This window comes from Chrysochloris asiatica, unplaced genomic scaffold (genome assembly GCF_000296735.1).
Source record: "Chrysochloris asiatica unplaced genomic scaffold, ChrAsi1.0 scaffold00027, whole genome shotgun sequence".
In the NCBI taxonomy this organism is placed as follows: domain Eukaryota; kingdom Metazoa; phylum Chordata; class Mammalia; order Afrosoricida; family Chrysochloridae; genus Chrysochloris; species Chrysochloris asiatica.
Window position 1 is genome coordinate 4211907 of NW_006408545.1, and position 18898 is coordinate 4230804.

At 36.9% G+C, this 18898-nt stretch overlaps 1 protein-coding gene across 1 annotated transcript in view; it reads left to right on the plus strand.

The window, feature by feature from the left end:
• MAN1A1 (mannosidase, alpha, class 1A, member 1) overlaps positions 1-18898 on the plus strand; it is a 260368-nt gene that overhangs the window by 179331 nt on the left and 62139 nt on the right. The window contains exon 7 of the mRNA XM_006839882.1: positions 17889-18012. Coding sequence (XP_006839945.1) covers positions 17889-18012 — 124 coding nt within the window. The remainder of the gene's footprint in view (positions 1-17888; positions 18013-18898) is intronic.

An 18898-nucleotide genomic window follows, 5' to 3' on the forward strand; every position in this document is an offset into this window, starting at 1 on the left:
GAAGTTCTCTGTCAATGTATGATTGTAGCCGTTTCTGTATTACCTTTAGAGAAACTTTACTCGCATGGGATATCAAAGAGATTGTCCAATGATTTCGCATTCCGTTGGGTCACCTCTCTTTGGAATGGACACAAATATGGATCTTTTCCAATCAGTTGGCCAGATAGTTGTCTTGAACTTCCAAAAGTCCTCTCTGGCAGAGGATAATTTAAGAGTTATTTTTAATATTTCCTTTGCATATCAGGAATACTAGTGTGGCACTGTAGAGTATACACTAGACTGCTAATCACAAGGTTGGCAGTTCAAACCCACCAACCCCTCTACAGAACCCCTATACAGGGTTGATATGGATCAGAATTGACTCAATGGCACTTAACAGCGACAACAGCGCATATTAAAACTCATATGATGTTTTAAATGGTTATTCTAAAAGACTCATAATTGATTATTTAGACACTATGCAGATAGCACACTGAGCCTGTCCCAGGCAGGTTAAGATTTTACTTTGGTGTGTGTTAGGGTAAATCAATGGACCAGGCTTTCCTAGCCTCTCTCATTAACCCACATAGCATGTCATCAGTTTCTGGGACTGCCACATTCTACTAGATGTAATTTTTAAATTATCTTTTATTAGTTGATTTACAACATACGTTAAGAGCATTCTCAAAGTGCTACATATTTTCTAGTTGTATACCAATTAAGTTGCTTTAAGAAAGTTGCATATTAACAGTGGCAATTTGTTCCATTTTTATATCTTGGGAATGCCTTACTTTGTTTCATTATTACTTGTGCTGTAATTTCTGAATCCAAGTGAACATTTGGTGAATATATTTTTATTGAATATACATCTCTAAAATTGAAGAGAAAAATCCAAAAACAGATTTCTTTTCATTAGCAAAATGTCAGTTGCCTAATGCAAAAGATAAAAATATTTTTCTGGGCTAAACCCTTTATAGTTTTCAAAGTAGTTTCTGTGTATTATCTCATTTGATCCCACTAAAATCCTACCAGATGAATTAGGCAGGTGTTCCTTTGTTTTATAGATAGAGAGATTGCTGCCTTTGAAACTATAAGGGACTTGCCCCACGCCACACTTGAAAACTGTAAATGTGTAAATGATGTTTGGAGATCATCTGACTCCTTTCCTGATTTACCTACTCACAGCTGTCCAGTCGACTTTGACACATACAGTCTGACAGCCTTTCTATTATCAAAATTTTGCTTAAATAGAATGATTTCCATTGCTGTTTAAAAACAAAATTTTCTCTTTTCTTTGTGGGAAAATATTGATGAACTTAGGAAATCACTATAAGGAAGAAACAAAGCAGTGAAGTTTTGCAGTAAGATCAAAACTAGAAATGCCAAAGAAAAATACATTTTAGCATATTTAACTATTCAGTAGGCTTAATTAATTACACTCTTAAACAGGTAGGCATAACATGATAAAAATGTGAGGCATAATGTGAGAAATAAAATATTTGTAGTAAGAAGTATAAATTTAATACTTATTTATAAACTATAGTGTTCTGCTTTTTCACTGGTGAATCTAACTAAAAAGACGTTATTTCACTGATTTCTGAATTATTATTTTTTAAATCTTGGGATAGAAGAGAAGGCTTACTACTAAACAAGGCATACAAGTCAGAACATATATATGAGGAAATGGAAATTTTGAACAAATAAAAATTGTTGTTAAGTGCCATCGAGTTGGTTCCGAGTCAGTGACTCTCTAGAAGATTTCTGAAGCATGACTGGTGGTTTTTGAACTGCTGAACTTGTGGTTCATAGTCCACTGCTTATCCTAAAATTAATATAGCAAAAAATAACTACAGTTAAAAGACAACAAATGGGAGAATAAATTCTAAAACATGATCTGTGAAAGACATGCTTTCTCAATGCATTAAAAGCTCTTTCTGAAAGCTTTCATATGAATGTTGTGTTGTTGTTGTGTATAGTCTAGTTGGCTCCAACTCATAGCAAGCCTGTATGGCATTTTTGAGGAGCGACTGGTAGGTTTTAACCACCAGCCTTGCGGTTAGCAGTCCAGTGTTTATCCTACAGCACCATACCAGGACTCCATTTGTATGAATAAGGGTAGTTAATGAAGCATGATGATTGAACTTTAACAATTAAAAGAGCTTTACCTGTTTGTTAGCAGAAGATTTGTTTAATCAATTTTGATTATCCATTGTATGGAGTATTATCATTGCAGCGATTAAAAAATGATTAACCTGGAACGATATCCATGATGAGCTATGAACTGAGATGGGCACATGACTAAGTCATGTATATAGTATAATCCCATTGTAATGATAAAAACATATCCCTGATATATATGCCTATACGTTTATATTCTGTTAAGTGCTGTGGAGTTGGTTCTGACCCATAGTGACGCAGTATATGGTTTCCAAGAAGGGACTGGTAAGTTTGAACTGTCAACCTTGTGGTTCAAATCGACCTTGCATTCCAGTGCTTAGCCTACAGTGCCACACCAGCACTACTTCTAGTAACAGATTATTAACATTTCCTCAATTCATCTTTACATTGTTTTACTCATTACAATGAGTGTATTACATGTGAATATTTATTTTAATTTATAAAGAATACTTTAATGGAAGTAGAGAAGTAGTTAACCTGAAGATATCAATAAGACAAGCTCATAGATGGATTCTATTTAGGAAAAAGAAGTGCATTCGCCATTGAACACAGCCATTACCGTTGCCTCTGTGTCAAGTCTGACTCATGGTAATGCTAAAGGATAGAGTCGAACTGCCCATAGAGTTTCTAAGGCTGTAAATCTTTACAGAAACAGACTGCCTCATCTTCCTCCAGCACATCAGCTGGTGACTTCAACCATCAGCCTTTGGTTAGCAGCCATGTGCTTAGCCACTCACCAGCAGGGCTCCTCACCATTGAAAGAAGGAAGGTTATATTTAGTGGTAGAATCCCCACTTTCCAAGCAGGAGATCTTTATTAAATTCCTGGCCAATGCACCTCACATGCAACCATTTTTATGGGGGGGAAAAGTATAATATGCTTCCATTTGTGCTTTAAAACCTTTTTCTCATTTACATGACTATGCACTAAAATATTTTGGAAAACTTTTCAAAAAATTATTGATGGTGCTTATTCTGGGGAATTAGAGTACAATTTGAAGTATGAGGTGTATTCATTTTTTTTAATGTTTTATTGTGAATTATGTGATAGTTTACATGGGAGAACATTAGATTTACATTCATCCTATCCTATATCTTTTCACTGCCATGGTTACAATCCCCTCCATACATCCTCAACCAACCAAAGGGCATATCCTGCAATCCTGCCCCCCTCTTGTCAGCACACAGCTCCTCTCCCTCTCTGGGCCTAAAGTCCCCAGCCTCTTCATCTCTCCACATCATTGTCTCTGCCTCCATCTCTGGCATCACTGCTTGCTTCTCTGGGTAGGGTCCTACTCTCCGCTCTTCTCCCTTCATGGTCCCAAGGACCTACGCTCCTAGACTGCAAAGTCAATCACTCCCCTCCTTTTGCTACAAAACATCTACCTTTACACTTCCAACCCTCACAATCAGTCCTGATAACAATTATTCACTATTTTCACAAGAGAACTCTCTGCATTTCCTTTCATCAGCCCTGCCCAGACAGATTGGATACTACTCAGTGAAGATTCTACCTTTCTCCATGCCCTCTGGATCTAGGCTCCCTCTTGAAAGCTTGTAAGCCAGTCACTTCTTGCCTTTGTAGCCCCCGCCCCCCATTTTGGGTAGCCAGTGTCCAAGTTGCCCATCCCTGTCTACTCTGTGTATGGAGTGGGTGGGAATGATCCTTGCTGTAAAGATTTGTTCCCACTTTTGAGCTACTGCATCCATAGGTGTAGGTCATATTTATCAAATTGTATCAGATTACTCTTTTTTTCCTCTTCTTTCTTCTTCTAGTTGATCTCTGGTCATTGAAGCCAGGTCAAGTAGGTATTATCTGCACGTTTGGATGTTCTTGTGCATATGCCCTCTCTTCTTATCAGCTGGACACTTCATTCTCCACTCTAGTCTTCTGTGGCTATGTCACTGACTCTGGGAGTCCGCAGTTCGTGCCACACTACTGGCCAACCAGGTCTCCACCTAGGTTCACAGGTGTCTTTTGAGCGTTGTAGGGCTTAGCTCACAGCTTCATTGCTGTTTTTCCTTCATGGTAAGGATCAGTGATGGTCACCAATCAGAGCGTGTATTCCCATTGAATCTTAGACTTGGAAGGGGTTTGCCCTGAGGGGACCCGAGCACTTGCCTTGATGTCTCCTGGGCAATCAACTTGCTTGTTCTTGTAGTAATCAGTCGGACTGCCTATATTGTTTTGTATTTTAAATATATTATTTTTTTAAATAATTTCAAAAAATTTTACCATACGCACATGTCTTTTTTATAAATTTAAATTATTTTTAGCGAAGCCATTGCAAAAAGTTGTTTCTCAAATTTTATAAATTAATATTTAGAAAAACCTGAAAAGGAAAATTAAAATGCTCAAATTTGTCTTTTCCTTTTAGTTATGAATAATGGTCATTATAGCACAATATCAGAAACAAAGCTCATGCTTTTCTTTATCTACTTGCTCCTACCTCGGTCTTCCACATTTAACTTAACTGCTAAAGCTAAAAATCTAGCTATCATCTTTGATTTTTATCTCTCTTCATCCTCAAAGCTCAATTCTTCTGACAATTCTACCTCGGATCAAAGCTCAAATACCTCCACATTTATTCTTCTTTATCAACACCTCTTCCAGCCCACCATCACCTGTCTTTTGCCTGGATAACTACTTCCGTTCTTCTAGTCTTCCTCTTATATAGTTTACTCTCTCCACAGTTTCCAGAGAGGTCTTTAAAAATGTGAATCAGACTTCATCCCGTCTGCTTGAAACCCTAGAGTAACTTTCCATTGCACTTAGAATAAATGCCAACATCTGTTCTGAACTATAGGGTACTGTGCGACCTGTCTCATCACCTGTCAAGTCTCCAGGTACTGGATCTTTCTGCTCTCATGCTTAGCACAATCATTTCCACTTTAGGGCACTTTCATGATCCACTCTAAGGTGTTCACTGACAGGTTCATTTTTATTATTTTTGGTCTGAGCTTGAAGAGCTCCCTTTCAGCATGTTCTTACCAACAAATCAATGTAACAAAACTGCCGGTCAAACTCTATCACAACATCCTGTTTTATTTTCTTTTTGTTAAGTGCCATGAAGTCAGTTCCGACTTCATGACACTTAACAAAAAGAAACCCGAGTGGCTGGTGGGTGTGAACTGCCAGCCTTGTGGTTAGCAGTCCGGTGCTTATCTACAATGCCATGCCAGGACTCCCATTTTCATCTTAGTAATTAAAACTATAAGATAATCATAACATTTTTCACATTTCCACTCTACTATTAACCAAAGTTAGGTAGTCTTCTTACCTTTTCCCTGCTGACTCCAAGAAAGCATTTTCATTTTGAATGGGGGCAAGGGAAATAGACCATAAGCCTTGTTGTTGTTGTTAAGTGCCATCCAGTCATTTCTGACTCATAACGACCTTGTGCAGGTCTTAAATGGAGATTCAAGGACAATTTAAGAATGGAACAGCTATAAAATATATTTTTTTGTAACAAGAGTGCCCTAATATATAAAACCCTAAAACCTTCCACCTAATTAATTATTTCACAACGGTTTATTTCAGACCAAATCTATCTGGCAAAGTATGGTATTTTGAGTCTAGTGTAATTTGCCCTAAGTTCAGCCCCTTCCCTGCCATTATAGATGCTTCTAGCCCTCAGAGAAACCTAGAGGTAAACCAACTGATTTCATAACTTTGCCAGTCCAAATCCTCCCTGATTAGAACCCTGGTATGGCGCTGTAGGATCAGCATTGGACTGCAAACCACAAGGTCAGCAGTTCAAACCCACCAGATGTTTCTTGGAAACCCTATACAAGGTTGCTATAAGTCGGAACCAACTCAACTGCACTTAACAATCCTCAGTTAAGAAAAGCATTGTTTTAGACCTAACTACCACATAAAATTCTTTGAGCCAGCAGTTTATTCTGAATTCTGAATAGAGTCCTGGTGTGGCACTGTAGAATAGTGCTGGACTGCTAACCAAAAGGTTGGCAATTCAAACCCACAGGATCACTATGAGTCAGAACTGAATCACCGGGACTTAACAACAACAACATTCATACGAAAGCTCTTAGAAAGACCTTTTTATGCATTAAGAAATCATGTCTTTCATATATCGTGTTTTACAAATTCTTCCTCAATTTGTTGTCTTTTTATTGTAGTTATTTTTTGCTATACTAATTGTAGGATAAGCACTGGGCTACTAACCACAGGTTCAGTGGTTCAAACCCCATCAGTCACTCTTCAGAAACCCTATGCAGGATCTCTATGAGTTAGAACTGACTCCATGGCACTTAACAACAACAAACAAAAACAATATTAGCATTAGGAGACTACATACCAAAAGTTCGAAACCAACTGGACAGCATTTAACAGCAACAACAACTTAGACATTTAAAGTTCAAATCTGTTAGTAGAGGATAAAGAAGAATTTTTTTTTTTCTTTCTTCTACTTCCATGAAGGTAAAATAAGACGATTATGATTTCTTATCTTAAATACTATTCTTATGTTTGTGTCTTAGCATTTTATAATGCTTTCTAATAGAGTTTCCAAATGCTACAGTTGTTTATGTTAGCATTCTTAAAGGCAAAACAAAAATGACTATAATGTATTGTCTCACAATACTATATTGGTGTTTTCACTTTCAATATTTTATAAAACTAACACACATTAAATAAAGCTTTGAAAAGCTAGTAATGTTGGACAACACTCATATATTTGAGTATTTCTTCTAAAAAATATGTAGGTATACAATCAATTTTTCACCAACCTGTTGCTTAATACTTTCGTACATTTCTTTTAAATGCTAGTATTAGCCTTGGGGGCCTGGTGTGGCACAGTAGGATAAGTACTCGATTCCTAACCACAAGATTGGCAGTTCAAACACACCAGCCAATCCTCAGAAACCCAATCCTCAGGGTCTCTATAAGTCATAACTAACTTGATAGAATTTAACAATAAATAATAAAATATTAGCATTAGGAGACTACCTGCCAAAAGTTGGGGGCATATTAAATGCCTATTTTTTTTATTCTTACTTTGTATAAGTTGTTAGGAGTTTTACATTTATCAGACTATTTATTCTGTAATTTAAAATTTTTTTAATAACTGAAAATATGCAAATGTGTTCATTAAAGCTAGGCATGTAAAAGTGTCACTATACTTTTTACATGCCTAGGTATGTAAAAGTGTCACTATACAGGGTCAACAACCGACTCAACAGCGCTTAATAACAACTCTAGAGAGTGAGAGAGAGAGAGCTCTGTGATAGCATAGTGGTTACAAGTTGAGCTGCTAATCTCACAGTCAGCAGTTCAAAACTACCAGCAGTTCCACAGGAGAAAGATGATGCTTTCTGTTCCCATTAATATTTACAGCCTCAGAAACTCTCTATAGAATTGCTATGAGTCAGAACCAACTCCACAGCACATAACCATGACCACCATATATAGATCCCTGCTACAAAGTTGAAAAGCACAGAAGATGTCACCAGGCAGCATCTCACTAATTATAAACACATTCGCCTGTAGCACTGACTGTATTTTATTTAAGGGTGTTACTGTAGTTGTTCATGTTTAGTTGAGAATACCTGCATCTATTGTTGAGTTTTCCTTTTTATTCCTCTTTATTTCTCTTTAATCTTTGGTCATATTTTTTTTCCTAATCTTTATGTTTTTGATTTCATTTGCCAAACTATTGCATAAGACAGCTTTTGGCAGCCTCCAAACCAGAAGTTGTAGGCAGAAGGCAGGAAAATGAGAATGAAATCATTTGGTAGCTTTATTCTCCAGCATCTGTTGAGAATAATCTTTAAATCTGTTGTCTTACCATTAGCTATGCTCACATTTTTATTTGTGTGGTACTTTTTACATAAAAATTCCCAAGTAAGAAAAACTACAGTTTTAAATTATCAGGTGTTTTCATTAACTGTCTGACCTTTGGTTGGTTTTATATTAGATGTTAAAAGAAATATATTAATTTGCATAATTCAGTTTAAAAGAACACAATAATTACTGACATTGATCACTTCAGATCATCTATATTCTTGCTGTTAATTCATAGTTTGGGAATTTAAATGTGTGTCATTTAGCTACAATTTTCCTACTGTGGATTCCATAGTTTAGCATTCATTTTACTGATCTTGCCTAAGCATCAATGTCTTGTCCACTCTGAAGTATAATGATGTGAAAACTAATTTACTAGTTACCAAGGAATTAATCTTTTTCAATTATTCCTAATGAGTTTAATATAGAGAAGACCTGCTGCGAGGGTCTGCTGAACTGAATAATAAGACATCAATGTGCTTTGTTTACCAGTCACACAAAGTTCACTGACTTTTATAATTAAAATTTTATTAAATACACTTGATTCTTTGACTGACAAACTGTGGACATTAAGGACAGAAATCATTTTCCAAGGGCTGTTTCACCTCTCCTGAGTGTCTGAACAAAAATTCATTTGAGATGCAGTTGAGATTCACCCCCCAACATTTCAGAACAAGACACCTTAATCATAAAAGAAACTTAGCATGTTCACTATAGTTTTGATGTTTGTGTTACATATACCTGGCACATAATACCCATTTGATAAGCTATGGCTCACAGGCTAGTTCAGTCTTACTTGCTAAACATGCCAAAATGCACCCCCAAATGCTTATTTTTTAACCTGTTGAATAGAATCATTTAATGTTATCCTTTTAAAAGTGCTTCCAATTTTTTGTCAAAAACATAACATTAGTCTTGGCATAATTTATTTTGAACTGTTCTTTCCAATAGTAATTATAATTACCTCATAGCTTAAGCTGTGTCCTTAAGATCAGGCTTTTAGCTTTCATGAATCAGGAAAATGTCGCTGATTATTGAGAGCTAAAAAGGCTCCTTCCTCCCCCCCCCACACTGAACAAGAATCGTTTTTTAACAAAAAAATCCCTAAAACCTACTGTCATTTATTACATTTTTTAAAAAGAGATGAGCTTAGCATTAAGACTATAGGAAGGTCATATATGACAAATAAGAGACAGTTCTTTCAACTGAATAAAATTTAGCCTTCAGAAAAATACACCGACCTGTAACTGGGTAGAATCTGCATTTAGTTCATCTGTAATGTCTTAATAGTGTTTGGCAAGACAACTTCCCTTATAAGACAGCTGAATAACAGAGAATAATTACTGTACTTTTTGACCTCAAGAGCAGCTTACATATGGAATTAGATAGGGATCCTCACCATCTGTCTTCTCAACACATCTCCCCTCCCCAAATCCAAGATAGTCAAATAAAAGGACAGCAATAATGAGGCTTAAAATAAATTCAAATAAGAATTCAATTTTAACACATTCTAAAATAATTACTCATGACAATGGAGCCAAGGTATAGCTAAAGTTGAAACATCATTTTGGCTCTTGTTTAAAAAGTTGGTTCCAACTCAAAGTGATCCTCTGTAGGGTTTCTGAGACTTTAAATGTTTGCAAAAACTTTCTCTCGCTGGGTGACTGGTGGACTTGAATCGCTAACCTTGTGGTTAGCAATCCACTGTTCATCCTTCAGAGCCACAGTGCTCCCTTAAAGAGTTTTAGAGAGTGAAATTCTTGGTAGCTTTAGCTCACAAGTTGCTGTTCAGGGCAGTAAGCTGTGAATTAGAATTAATTCAGTCAACTGGTTGCCCTTTATTAGAAATGTTTGCCTGGTGATGTAGCACATCCAGAAGTAGTCTGATTTTTTTGTGGATGAGCTGCTGTAGAATCTTGACAAATCTTACAGTGATGATACCCTGGAATCATTAACCCAAGTCTTAGTGAGGTCTTAGTCTGAGTGTAAACTCAGCACTGTTCAAACCTCTCAGGATAGGAAGCATTTGGCATAAATGAATTTGAAATTACTTAATTTCAAAATCAGTAAGTTTTGGGGATGTGACTAAATGAAACAGTAATTCATGGACTTTCTAATTATTCTTTCCTAATTTATGCTAAAATCCAAAAGGAGTAATATTGGATTATCTGTTCTTTTGTATTAAAAATCCCTGTGTGCTCCTCTATTTACGTAAATGAGTAAAGCTTTATTATAATAGAGAGGCTATGGGAAATTTTTGTCTTCTAAAATTTGTTAATCCCATATCTCTAAGGAGTAAACAGAGTCCTGGTGTAGCACTGTAGGATAAGCACTGGACTGCTAACCACAAGCAGTTCAAACCTACCAGTGGCTCCTCAGAAACCCTATATAGGATTTCTGTGAGTCAGAACCATCTCAAAGCATTTAACAACAACAAGGAACAAATTGTAAGACTATAAACTTGAAGGGAGTTTATTTACTGATCAGCTCATCAGAAATTATTCGAGCATCAATTCTCAAGAAAAGCCTTTATTGGCCCATATCCCTTTTATATATATATATATAATAGCAAACAACAAGGCATAGTAAATTGAAAGCTAATCAAGATTTGATAACCATTTATTTTTTGTTTACACATTAATATAAATCATATTCATTATTTTAAATTTTCCATTCTATAAATTCTTTATCTGTTATGTCTGATTATACTAACAAGCTGAATCATACAAGAGAGCTTCAAAAATTTTGTAGAAAAAATTCCATTATCTTTTAAAACACGACAGTGTTTGTTAATGATCCAAATTGTATCGGGCCATTACTATAAGATTCGTCTGCTCCGCAGGAGAAAGATGAGGCTTTCTACTCCCGTAAAGATTAACACCCTCGGAAACCCTGTACAGGGTCACTATGGGTCGGAACCGACTCGACGGCATTTAACAACAACAACATTACTATAAGATATAACTTTGGGCACGTCAATTATGATTATTTGAAAGGGTATACTATCAAGTCAGAATAACACTCAAGCTACTTGAATCATTACAGGCTCTAGAAAAAGAGTTAGCAGCTCTCCCATAGGATTCAGACATGAGTGGAATAACTCCATTAATTTTGCAGTTGTTTCCTGGGACCCTGTTAACTATTTCCAGGAGAGAAAAGGCAAAGCATGTAACACCCATTGCATATAAGGTCTGTGTGGTCAGTGAAAAAATTATACCTTCTTCCCTGTGAGTAATGTGGATGTGAAAATATATTAGCACTATTGTAAGAGTCTACATTCAGGTGATTGTCATTCAAACAACAAAACAACATTCTACATTTTCAAAAGGAATCATAGTGGCCCCTTCTTTTAAAAGACTTTTTTCTCATTACAATTGCCAAATTAGTTCTTTTTATTACTATATGTTTTGTTTTTAAAGAATTTATAACCTTTGCCAAATACTGAAAATTGAAATGTATATTAAATAATAGTCCAATTTAAAATGGAAGAACTAGAGATTGGAGTAAATAAATCAATGAAATTAGATACAAGAATTTGAAATTCTGTCCCAGGATTCTTTGAGCCAAACACTTGCAGTTCCCCAGATCATGTTAATTGTTGTTTTATGCTGACTCATCATTTTGGCTTAAAATGTAAACATTATAAGACTGGGAATATTTAATATGCTTCCTTTTTATGTTTGCCTTATGGAACTAATCGTTTCTGAACACAAACTATTATTTGATCTTGAAAATATTTTTCTAAAGAATGTTTAGTATTAGTAAAAATAGCTGAGCTAGCACCAGTTACCTTTAACATACATAATAAAGGAAATTATAAACATTTTAAATCCTCCACCCTACAAATGCCTGATGTGGCACTGTAAGATAAGTATTGGACTGCTAACCACAAGGTTGGCAGTTCAAACCCACCAGACACTCCTTGGGAACCCTATGCAGGGTTTCTATGAGCCAGAACCAGTTTGATGGCACTTAACAGCTACAACAACCCCACAGGTGAAATTCATTTTGACCAAAGCTCTAAGACACTTGGCCTTTAGTAACTAGAGATGCCCAGGACACCCTGACCCCAGACCAAGAGGACAGAATGCTTTGTGAATTCATTTCCCGTTTTCATAAACCTATCAATTTAATGTCAAATGTTTCTATTGTCAAGTCAGTTCTGACTCATAATGATCCTGTATAGGGTTTCCAAGGAGCAACTGTTGGGTGTGAACCACCAACATTATAATTAGTAATCCAGTGCTTATCCTATTGTTGTTGGTGTTGTTGTTTAGTGCCATCTAGTTAGTTCAGACCCATAGCTACCCAGTATAGGGTTTGCACAGAGCAGCTGGTGAGCTTGAACTGCCAACCTTGGATTCAAACTAACTTTGCAGTCCAGCACCACACAAGGACTTATCCTATAGCACCACACAAATGCCTGTATTTTGTAAATGGAATTAGAAATTAGAATCATTCAAAGATATAGACTCCTTAATGGACTCAGAATTTGAAAACATAAAAAGACCTTAGAGATCACTTTGTTTATTCCCCTCATTACGTGACTGAGACTTGGTTTTGCCTTAATGAAAGTTGGTGCTACCAAAAAGAAGGCAGCCATTTCCCAGAACAACACAAACACTTGCACTGTGGTGGTGGGGACAGCCTGGTGCATGACAAAAGCTCCATCCTCTCGCCCAGCCAAATTCCCTGGACAGGAGATCTTCATCCATACTTAGCTTCATCCATACTTAGGTACTATATGCTCTGCTGACTTCTTGAACCTCTTCATTGCCTATATTTAAAAGCCAATGGAACCATTAATTCTTTTATGGAAATGCATTAATTTTGTATGTTAAAAGAATGTTAATAATAGCCATCTTTTCCTATAAACATACCATGTATTCTAAGCCCAGTTTTCTATTAGTGTGTCATATCTATTGCTGGAGTTTTTGATGTTCTAGCTTCCTGTATAATTAAATAGTGATAGAAAAGGGTGCTATTTTCTACCCAGTAGAATGTGTACAAGGAACAAGAGAATATATAACCCCATTTTAAATCTTAATATTTTTTACTATATTGAATTTTTTTAGTATAGCTCTGATTTTCTCTTGATTAACTAAATAACAAATGCATGGATAATCCAAAAGTAATCTTTATATTAGTTTAGTCCACATTTACCGCTTAGCTTTCATATCTGAACATGCTCTTAATACCCTGAACCAAGAATCTCTGCCTGATCTGGGAAGTGTGTTGAGCTTCTTCAGCATTCTCCCCTCTCCTCCCTGAGGAAGTCATCACCCCCTACCCAGAGAGTGCTTTATGTTTTAGTTTTGTTTTTAATAGTTTCTCTATAACATTGAAATGTGTAGTTTTATTTGATCGTTCCACTGACATTGATTGGTGATGGGTGGAATGAAAAAAAAAACAAACCAAAGCCATAACAAAGTTGTGGCCAATTCTTTTGTGCATTTACCATATGTTAATAAAATTTTAAAGGAGCTGTTCTTTCTGTTTGGATGATAGTATGTTACTTTGCCAACCATGAAAATGAAAATTGATTCACATTTCTAGATATGAATAAATTTAGAACATTTTCTAAAATAAATGAATTTATCTTTTATTTCTGTTTACCTTTTGTTGGTTTACCACATGTAAACCTGTGCCTGGAATAAATTTACGGTTTAATCTAAAAGGGAATAAGGAATAAGAGTTGGACTAGTATGAAATTTCAGATACCTTTCCTTTTTTTGTCCTTTTCTCCAGCATTTTTCATTAGCCTGGCAACAGGCAGTGGTAGGACTGAAAACATTCACTCAGAGTTCAAAATGATATAAGGCAAAGAACAAATAGGAAATCTAGGAATACCAAAAGCAGCTTTAAATGGGGTCCAACTTAGAAAGAGAAGAAAATGAGAAGGCCACAAGCCTCCAAAACCTGGCCTCACTTATCTTTCATAGCCTTTTCTCACATCGTCTTTCTTCTTGCTGTTCAGAACCTGCCTAGCTAGTCCCCTGCTTCCATGTTCCCTCATTGGCCAGTTTCTCCCTCTCACCTTTCTTTCCTCACTAAGTTTTCCTTATCCTACAGGACTTAATTTAGGAATCTTTTCCAAATAGAAGGCTTTCTGTAATACCATCATGTTAGATCACATGTTCAGTCTCTTGTTGCTGAGTGCCATTAGACTTGGGTTGCAGGGAAGTCAAACATTTATAACCTAAAGTCTGCCTGTAATTCCATTTAGTAGGGGGCCGAAGTCACAAACTTCCAGGGCCCAACCATCTTGGAGAAATACTTTTAAAAAATAGTTACTCCTAAACATATACATATATGTTGTTATTATTAAGTGACCTCGAGTTGGTTCTGACCCATAGTGATCCTGTGAGGCCTTCTGCTCCTGTAAAGATTTACAGCCTCGGAAACCCTGTACGGGGTCGCTATGGGTCGGAACCGACTCAACGGCATTTAACAACAACAACAACATAATATACATATTTATATATACACACATAAAGTGGATCTTGATACATGATCATACTCTTGAGCAGAATTTATTTCTGAAGTCACTCAAACCTCAAAATATGTTGTTGGTAAGTGCTGTCAGGTTGGTTCTGACTCGTAGCAACCCTGTGTAGGGTTTCCTAGAGGAGCAGCTAGTGAGTTTGAACCACTGACCCTGTTATTCAAGTGACCTTGCATTCCAGTGCTTGTCCTACAGTACCACACCAGGAATCTAGATGCACAAAAAAATTCCTCACACATGTAACTTGGCATCTTCCATGTCTGCTGGAATTATTTATGGCCAGATCTTTCTTTGCCATTACAATATAAACTCTCTGAGAGTAGAATGATGTATTCATCATAGCCATCCTTCTAACCCAATGTCATACATGGTGTCTAGCAATAGTAAGCAAGCAGTAAATGTTCAGCTGAACTAAAGCCAAAATGTGGGCTTTCACGTATCTGAAAGGGAACTATTGGTCAAAAGAATAATTGTGTTCTTTATTTAAATTATTTCATGTCTTGAGTCCTTGTGTGGCCCTATAGGATAAACACTGGACTGCAAGGTCATTTGCACTTTAAGGTCAGTGCTTCAAACTCACCAGCTGCTCCTCAGAAACCCTATACAGGGTCACCATGTGTCAGAACGGACTCTATGGCATTTAACAACAACAGTATAACTTGAGGTTTTGAGTGGCTCCAGAAATAAATTCTGGTCTAGAGTATGATCATGTTTCAGAGCCATTTTATTTGTATGCATATATGTGTATGTTTAGGGTTAGATAGTTTTTTTAAGTATTTCTCCAAGCTTATTGGGCCCTAGTCAGTAATTTTGGAAGTTTGTGCCTTTGACCCCTACCAGAGTTGAATTACAGGCAGACTTTAGGTTATGAATGTCTGACTTCCATGCAATCCATAGTTCTGACACAACCCCTGTAGAGTCTAGTATGTTAAAAATTTGAGGTATGTGCAATGGTTTGCAATAACAAATGAATACTACTTTGTGATGCACATCAAAACATTGTTTTTATTATTACTGTATTGTGTTAAAGATGTTTTAGTGACTCTGGAAGTGTTTCTTTAATGCTTTTTATGCATAGAAAGGTACACTATATGCTATGTAACAAGACAAACATTTGACTGACGCTAAGTATGAACCTGTGATACGCAGATGATACAACCTTGCTTGATGAAAGTGAAGAAGACTTAAAACATTTACTGATGAAGATCAAAGAGCACAGCCTTCGGTATGGGTTGAATCTCAATGTAAAGAAAACAAAAATCCTCACCACTGGACCAACAAACAACATTCTTATCAACAGAGAAAACATTGAAGTTGTCAAGGACTTCATTCTCTTGGATCAACTATCAACACTCACAGAAGCAGCAGTCAAGAAATCAAACAACGTATTGCGTTAGGCAAATCTGCTGCACAAGACCTTTTTAAAGTGTTGAAGAGCAAAGATGTCAGCTTGAGGACTAAGGTGCGCCTGACCCAGGCTATGGTATTTTCAGTAACCTCATATGCATGCGAAAGCTGGACAATGAATAAGGAAGACCGTAGAAGAATTGATACATTTGAGTTATGCTGTTGGAGGAGAATATTGAAAGTGCCATGGACTGCCCATAGAACCAACAGATCTGTGTTGGAAGAAGTGCAGCCAGAGTGCTCCTTGGAGGCCAGGATGGCCAAACTTCGTGTCTCATACTTTGGACATATTGTCAGTAGGGACAAGTCACTGGAGAAGGATATCATGTTTGGTAGGGTGGAGGATCAGAAAAAAATAAAGGAAGAGCTTCAGTGAGATGGATTCAGAAAATGGCAGCATCAGTGGGTTCAAGCATGGCAACAATTGTGAGGTTGGCCCAGGACCAGACAGTGTTCCATTCTGTTGTACATAGGGTCTTTATGAGTCACTACTGACTCAATGGCACCTAACAACAACAACACATGTCAACCTAAGGAGCCTCTGGCAACATAGTGATTACAAGTCGGGCTGCTAACCTCAAAGTCAGCAGTTCGAAACTACCAGTCATTCTGCAAAAGAAAAATGAAGCTTTCTGTTCCTATAAAGCTTTACAGCCTCAGAAACACTATACAGAGTCTCTGTGAGTTAGAACCAACTCCACAGTACACCATCACCACCAAATATGAGCCTTACCGTACTGTTCTGATTGATGTACAAATTCGACCTAAAGATAGACTTAGAGACAGAACTCGTTCAGAATCTAACTGCCCATACATGTCTCCTTGACATTTTTAAGCATAGATTATATATGCCCAGAATGAATGAGTACCTTAGAAAGTTGTTGTTGTTAAGTGCTGTCGAGTTGGTTCCGACCCATAGTGACCCTATACAGGGTTTCCGAGGGTGTAAATCTTTACGGGAGTAGAAAGCCTGATCTTTCTCCCGCAGAGCAGCTGGTAGTTTCGAACCGCTGACCTTAAGGTTCGCAGCCCAATTCGTAACCACTACGCTAGAAAGTACTTAGAAAAAAAATACCTTTTTATGTATATCTATAGATGTAAAGGAGCTCTGGTAGCATAGTGGTTACTAATTGGGCTACAAACCACAAGGTCAACAGTTCAAAACTACCAGCTGTTCCACGGGAGAAAGATGAGGCTTTCTACTCCCATAAAGATTTACAGCCTCGGAAACCCTGTACAGGGTTGCTATGAGTCGGAACAAACTCCACGGCACATAACAACAACAACATATGTAAAATAGTATGAAAAAAATAATAATACGAAAGCAAGTTCATTAGCTAGAGGGATGGTTTAGAGAGCAGTAGAGTGAGTTTATAACTAGTGAATCTTTGAAATTTATCATTTAACTAAGTAAAATTATTATGTAATGGGAATTTCTGTAAAATTCCATGGAAACTGGGCTGAAATTAAAATATTGAAAGCATTTTTGTGGGGTATTATAGGGCATGATGGGGTGTTTTTTTGTCTACCTTTGTTTTATATTCTACTTGAGCTTGTTGTATATCTTTATATGGCATGCATATTTTACAAAATATTATTTATAGACAGTGAAGAGTCAATAACATCTTCCTGGCTGAAATCAACACTAGTTTTCAATTTGGACATAGGAGTCAAAGCCTGAAATCAGTAATCAATCAAAGAAAACAAAACAGTGTCCAGTTTTTAACCATCCAAAATAAACTATTAGCTGAGATGTCATTATTAAAAGTTGTGTTTCACTTCTGTTTAAAAGAAAAGTATGTTTCCATCTAGTCATTTCCAATTTAGCGCAACCCCATCTGCTAATAAATAGAACTGCTTCATAAAGCTTACTTGGTTGTAAGTTTCATGGAAACTGATCAATAGGCCTTTCTTCAATGTTACTACTGAGAATGTTGGAACTACCAACCTTTAGGACTAAGGATTGCGAAAAGTAGAATTATTTTGACCTAACTCTTCACTGTCTTCTCTTGTTTAGTGGAATTGGAAGGAACTGGCCCTGGGCCTCAGGAGGCAGCAGTATTCTGGCAGAATTTGGAACCTTGCATCTGGAGTTTATGCACTTGAGCCACTTATCAGGAAACCCCATCTTTGCTGAAAAGGTGAGATTCTCCAGTGTGATTTGCCTTGCACATCAGCACTTGTTAGAAACAACCTCTGTCCTGGGAAAGAACAATTTAGGATTACACAGCAATCTATGAAGTTTCATTTAACTGAATTGTAAATCCAGAATGAGAGGACCTCGTTTTCATGTCAAGGTTTCGATGCCTCAAGCAAGGCTGGATCCCTCAACTTTTTTCTCATATGAAAACAAAATAGTGTTCTATGAATGATATGAGCCATGGGTGTGAAAGAATTTTCAACACTTAAGTATTATATAAAATTGAATCCATTTCTAAGGTTTAGGAAGCAAACACAAGATATTTGGATAAATTTATATTCACAGCCACCACTCTGCCCTTTAGCTTTTACCCAGCTTCTCTGTTCCCCTTTACAGAAAAATCCCTTGAAAGAAATAACTTCAATTGCTGTATTCACGTACGTACGTTCTTCTATTCACTTCCTCTCTCTTGGACCCTCTCCAGTTGGGTTTTTTGTCCCAGCCACGCCTGTCATGGTGACTGGTGATCTCCACTCTGCCAAGTCAAGTAATAGTAGAGTGAAGATCACCAGTCATCTTCTTTGCCTTCTCATTATTGACACAGATTGTCACTTCGTCCTTCATAAAACATTCTTTTCACTTAGAGCCAGGCATGAGATACTTTCATAGTCAGCTTCCTTCTTCCCTGGTGTCCCCTTATGTGGATGTTCTCATCATCCCAACCTCGAAATATTGGAAAGTCCTAAGACTTAAAACTGGATCTCTTCTTTTTATGTTCACTTCCTGCATTATTTCATGTAGTCCCATGACTTCACACACCATCCAGAAATACTGTCAACTTCATATTTATAATTCCAGTTCTAACCTTTCCATGGAACTCCAGACAT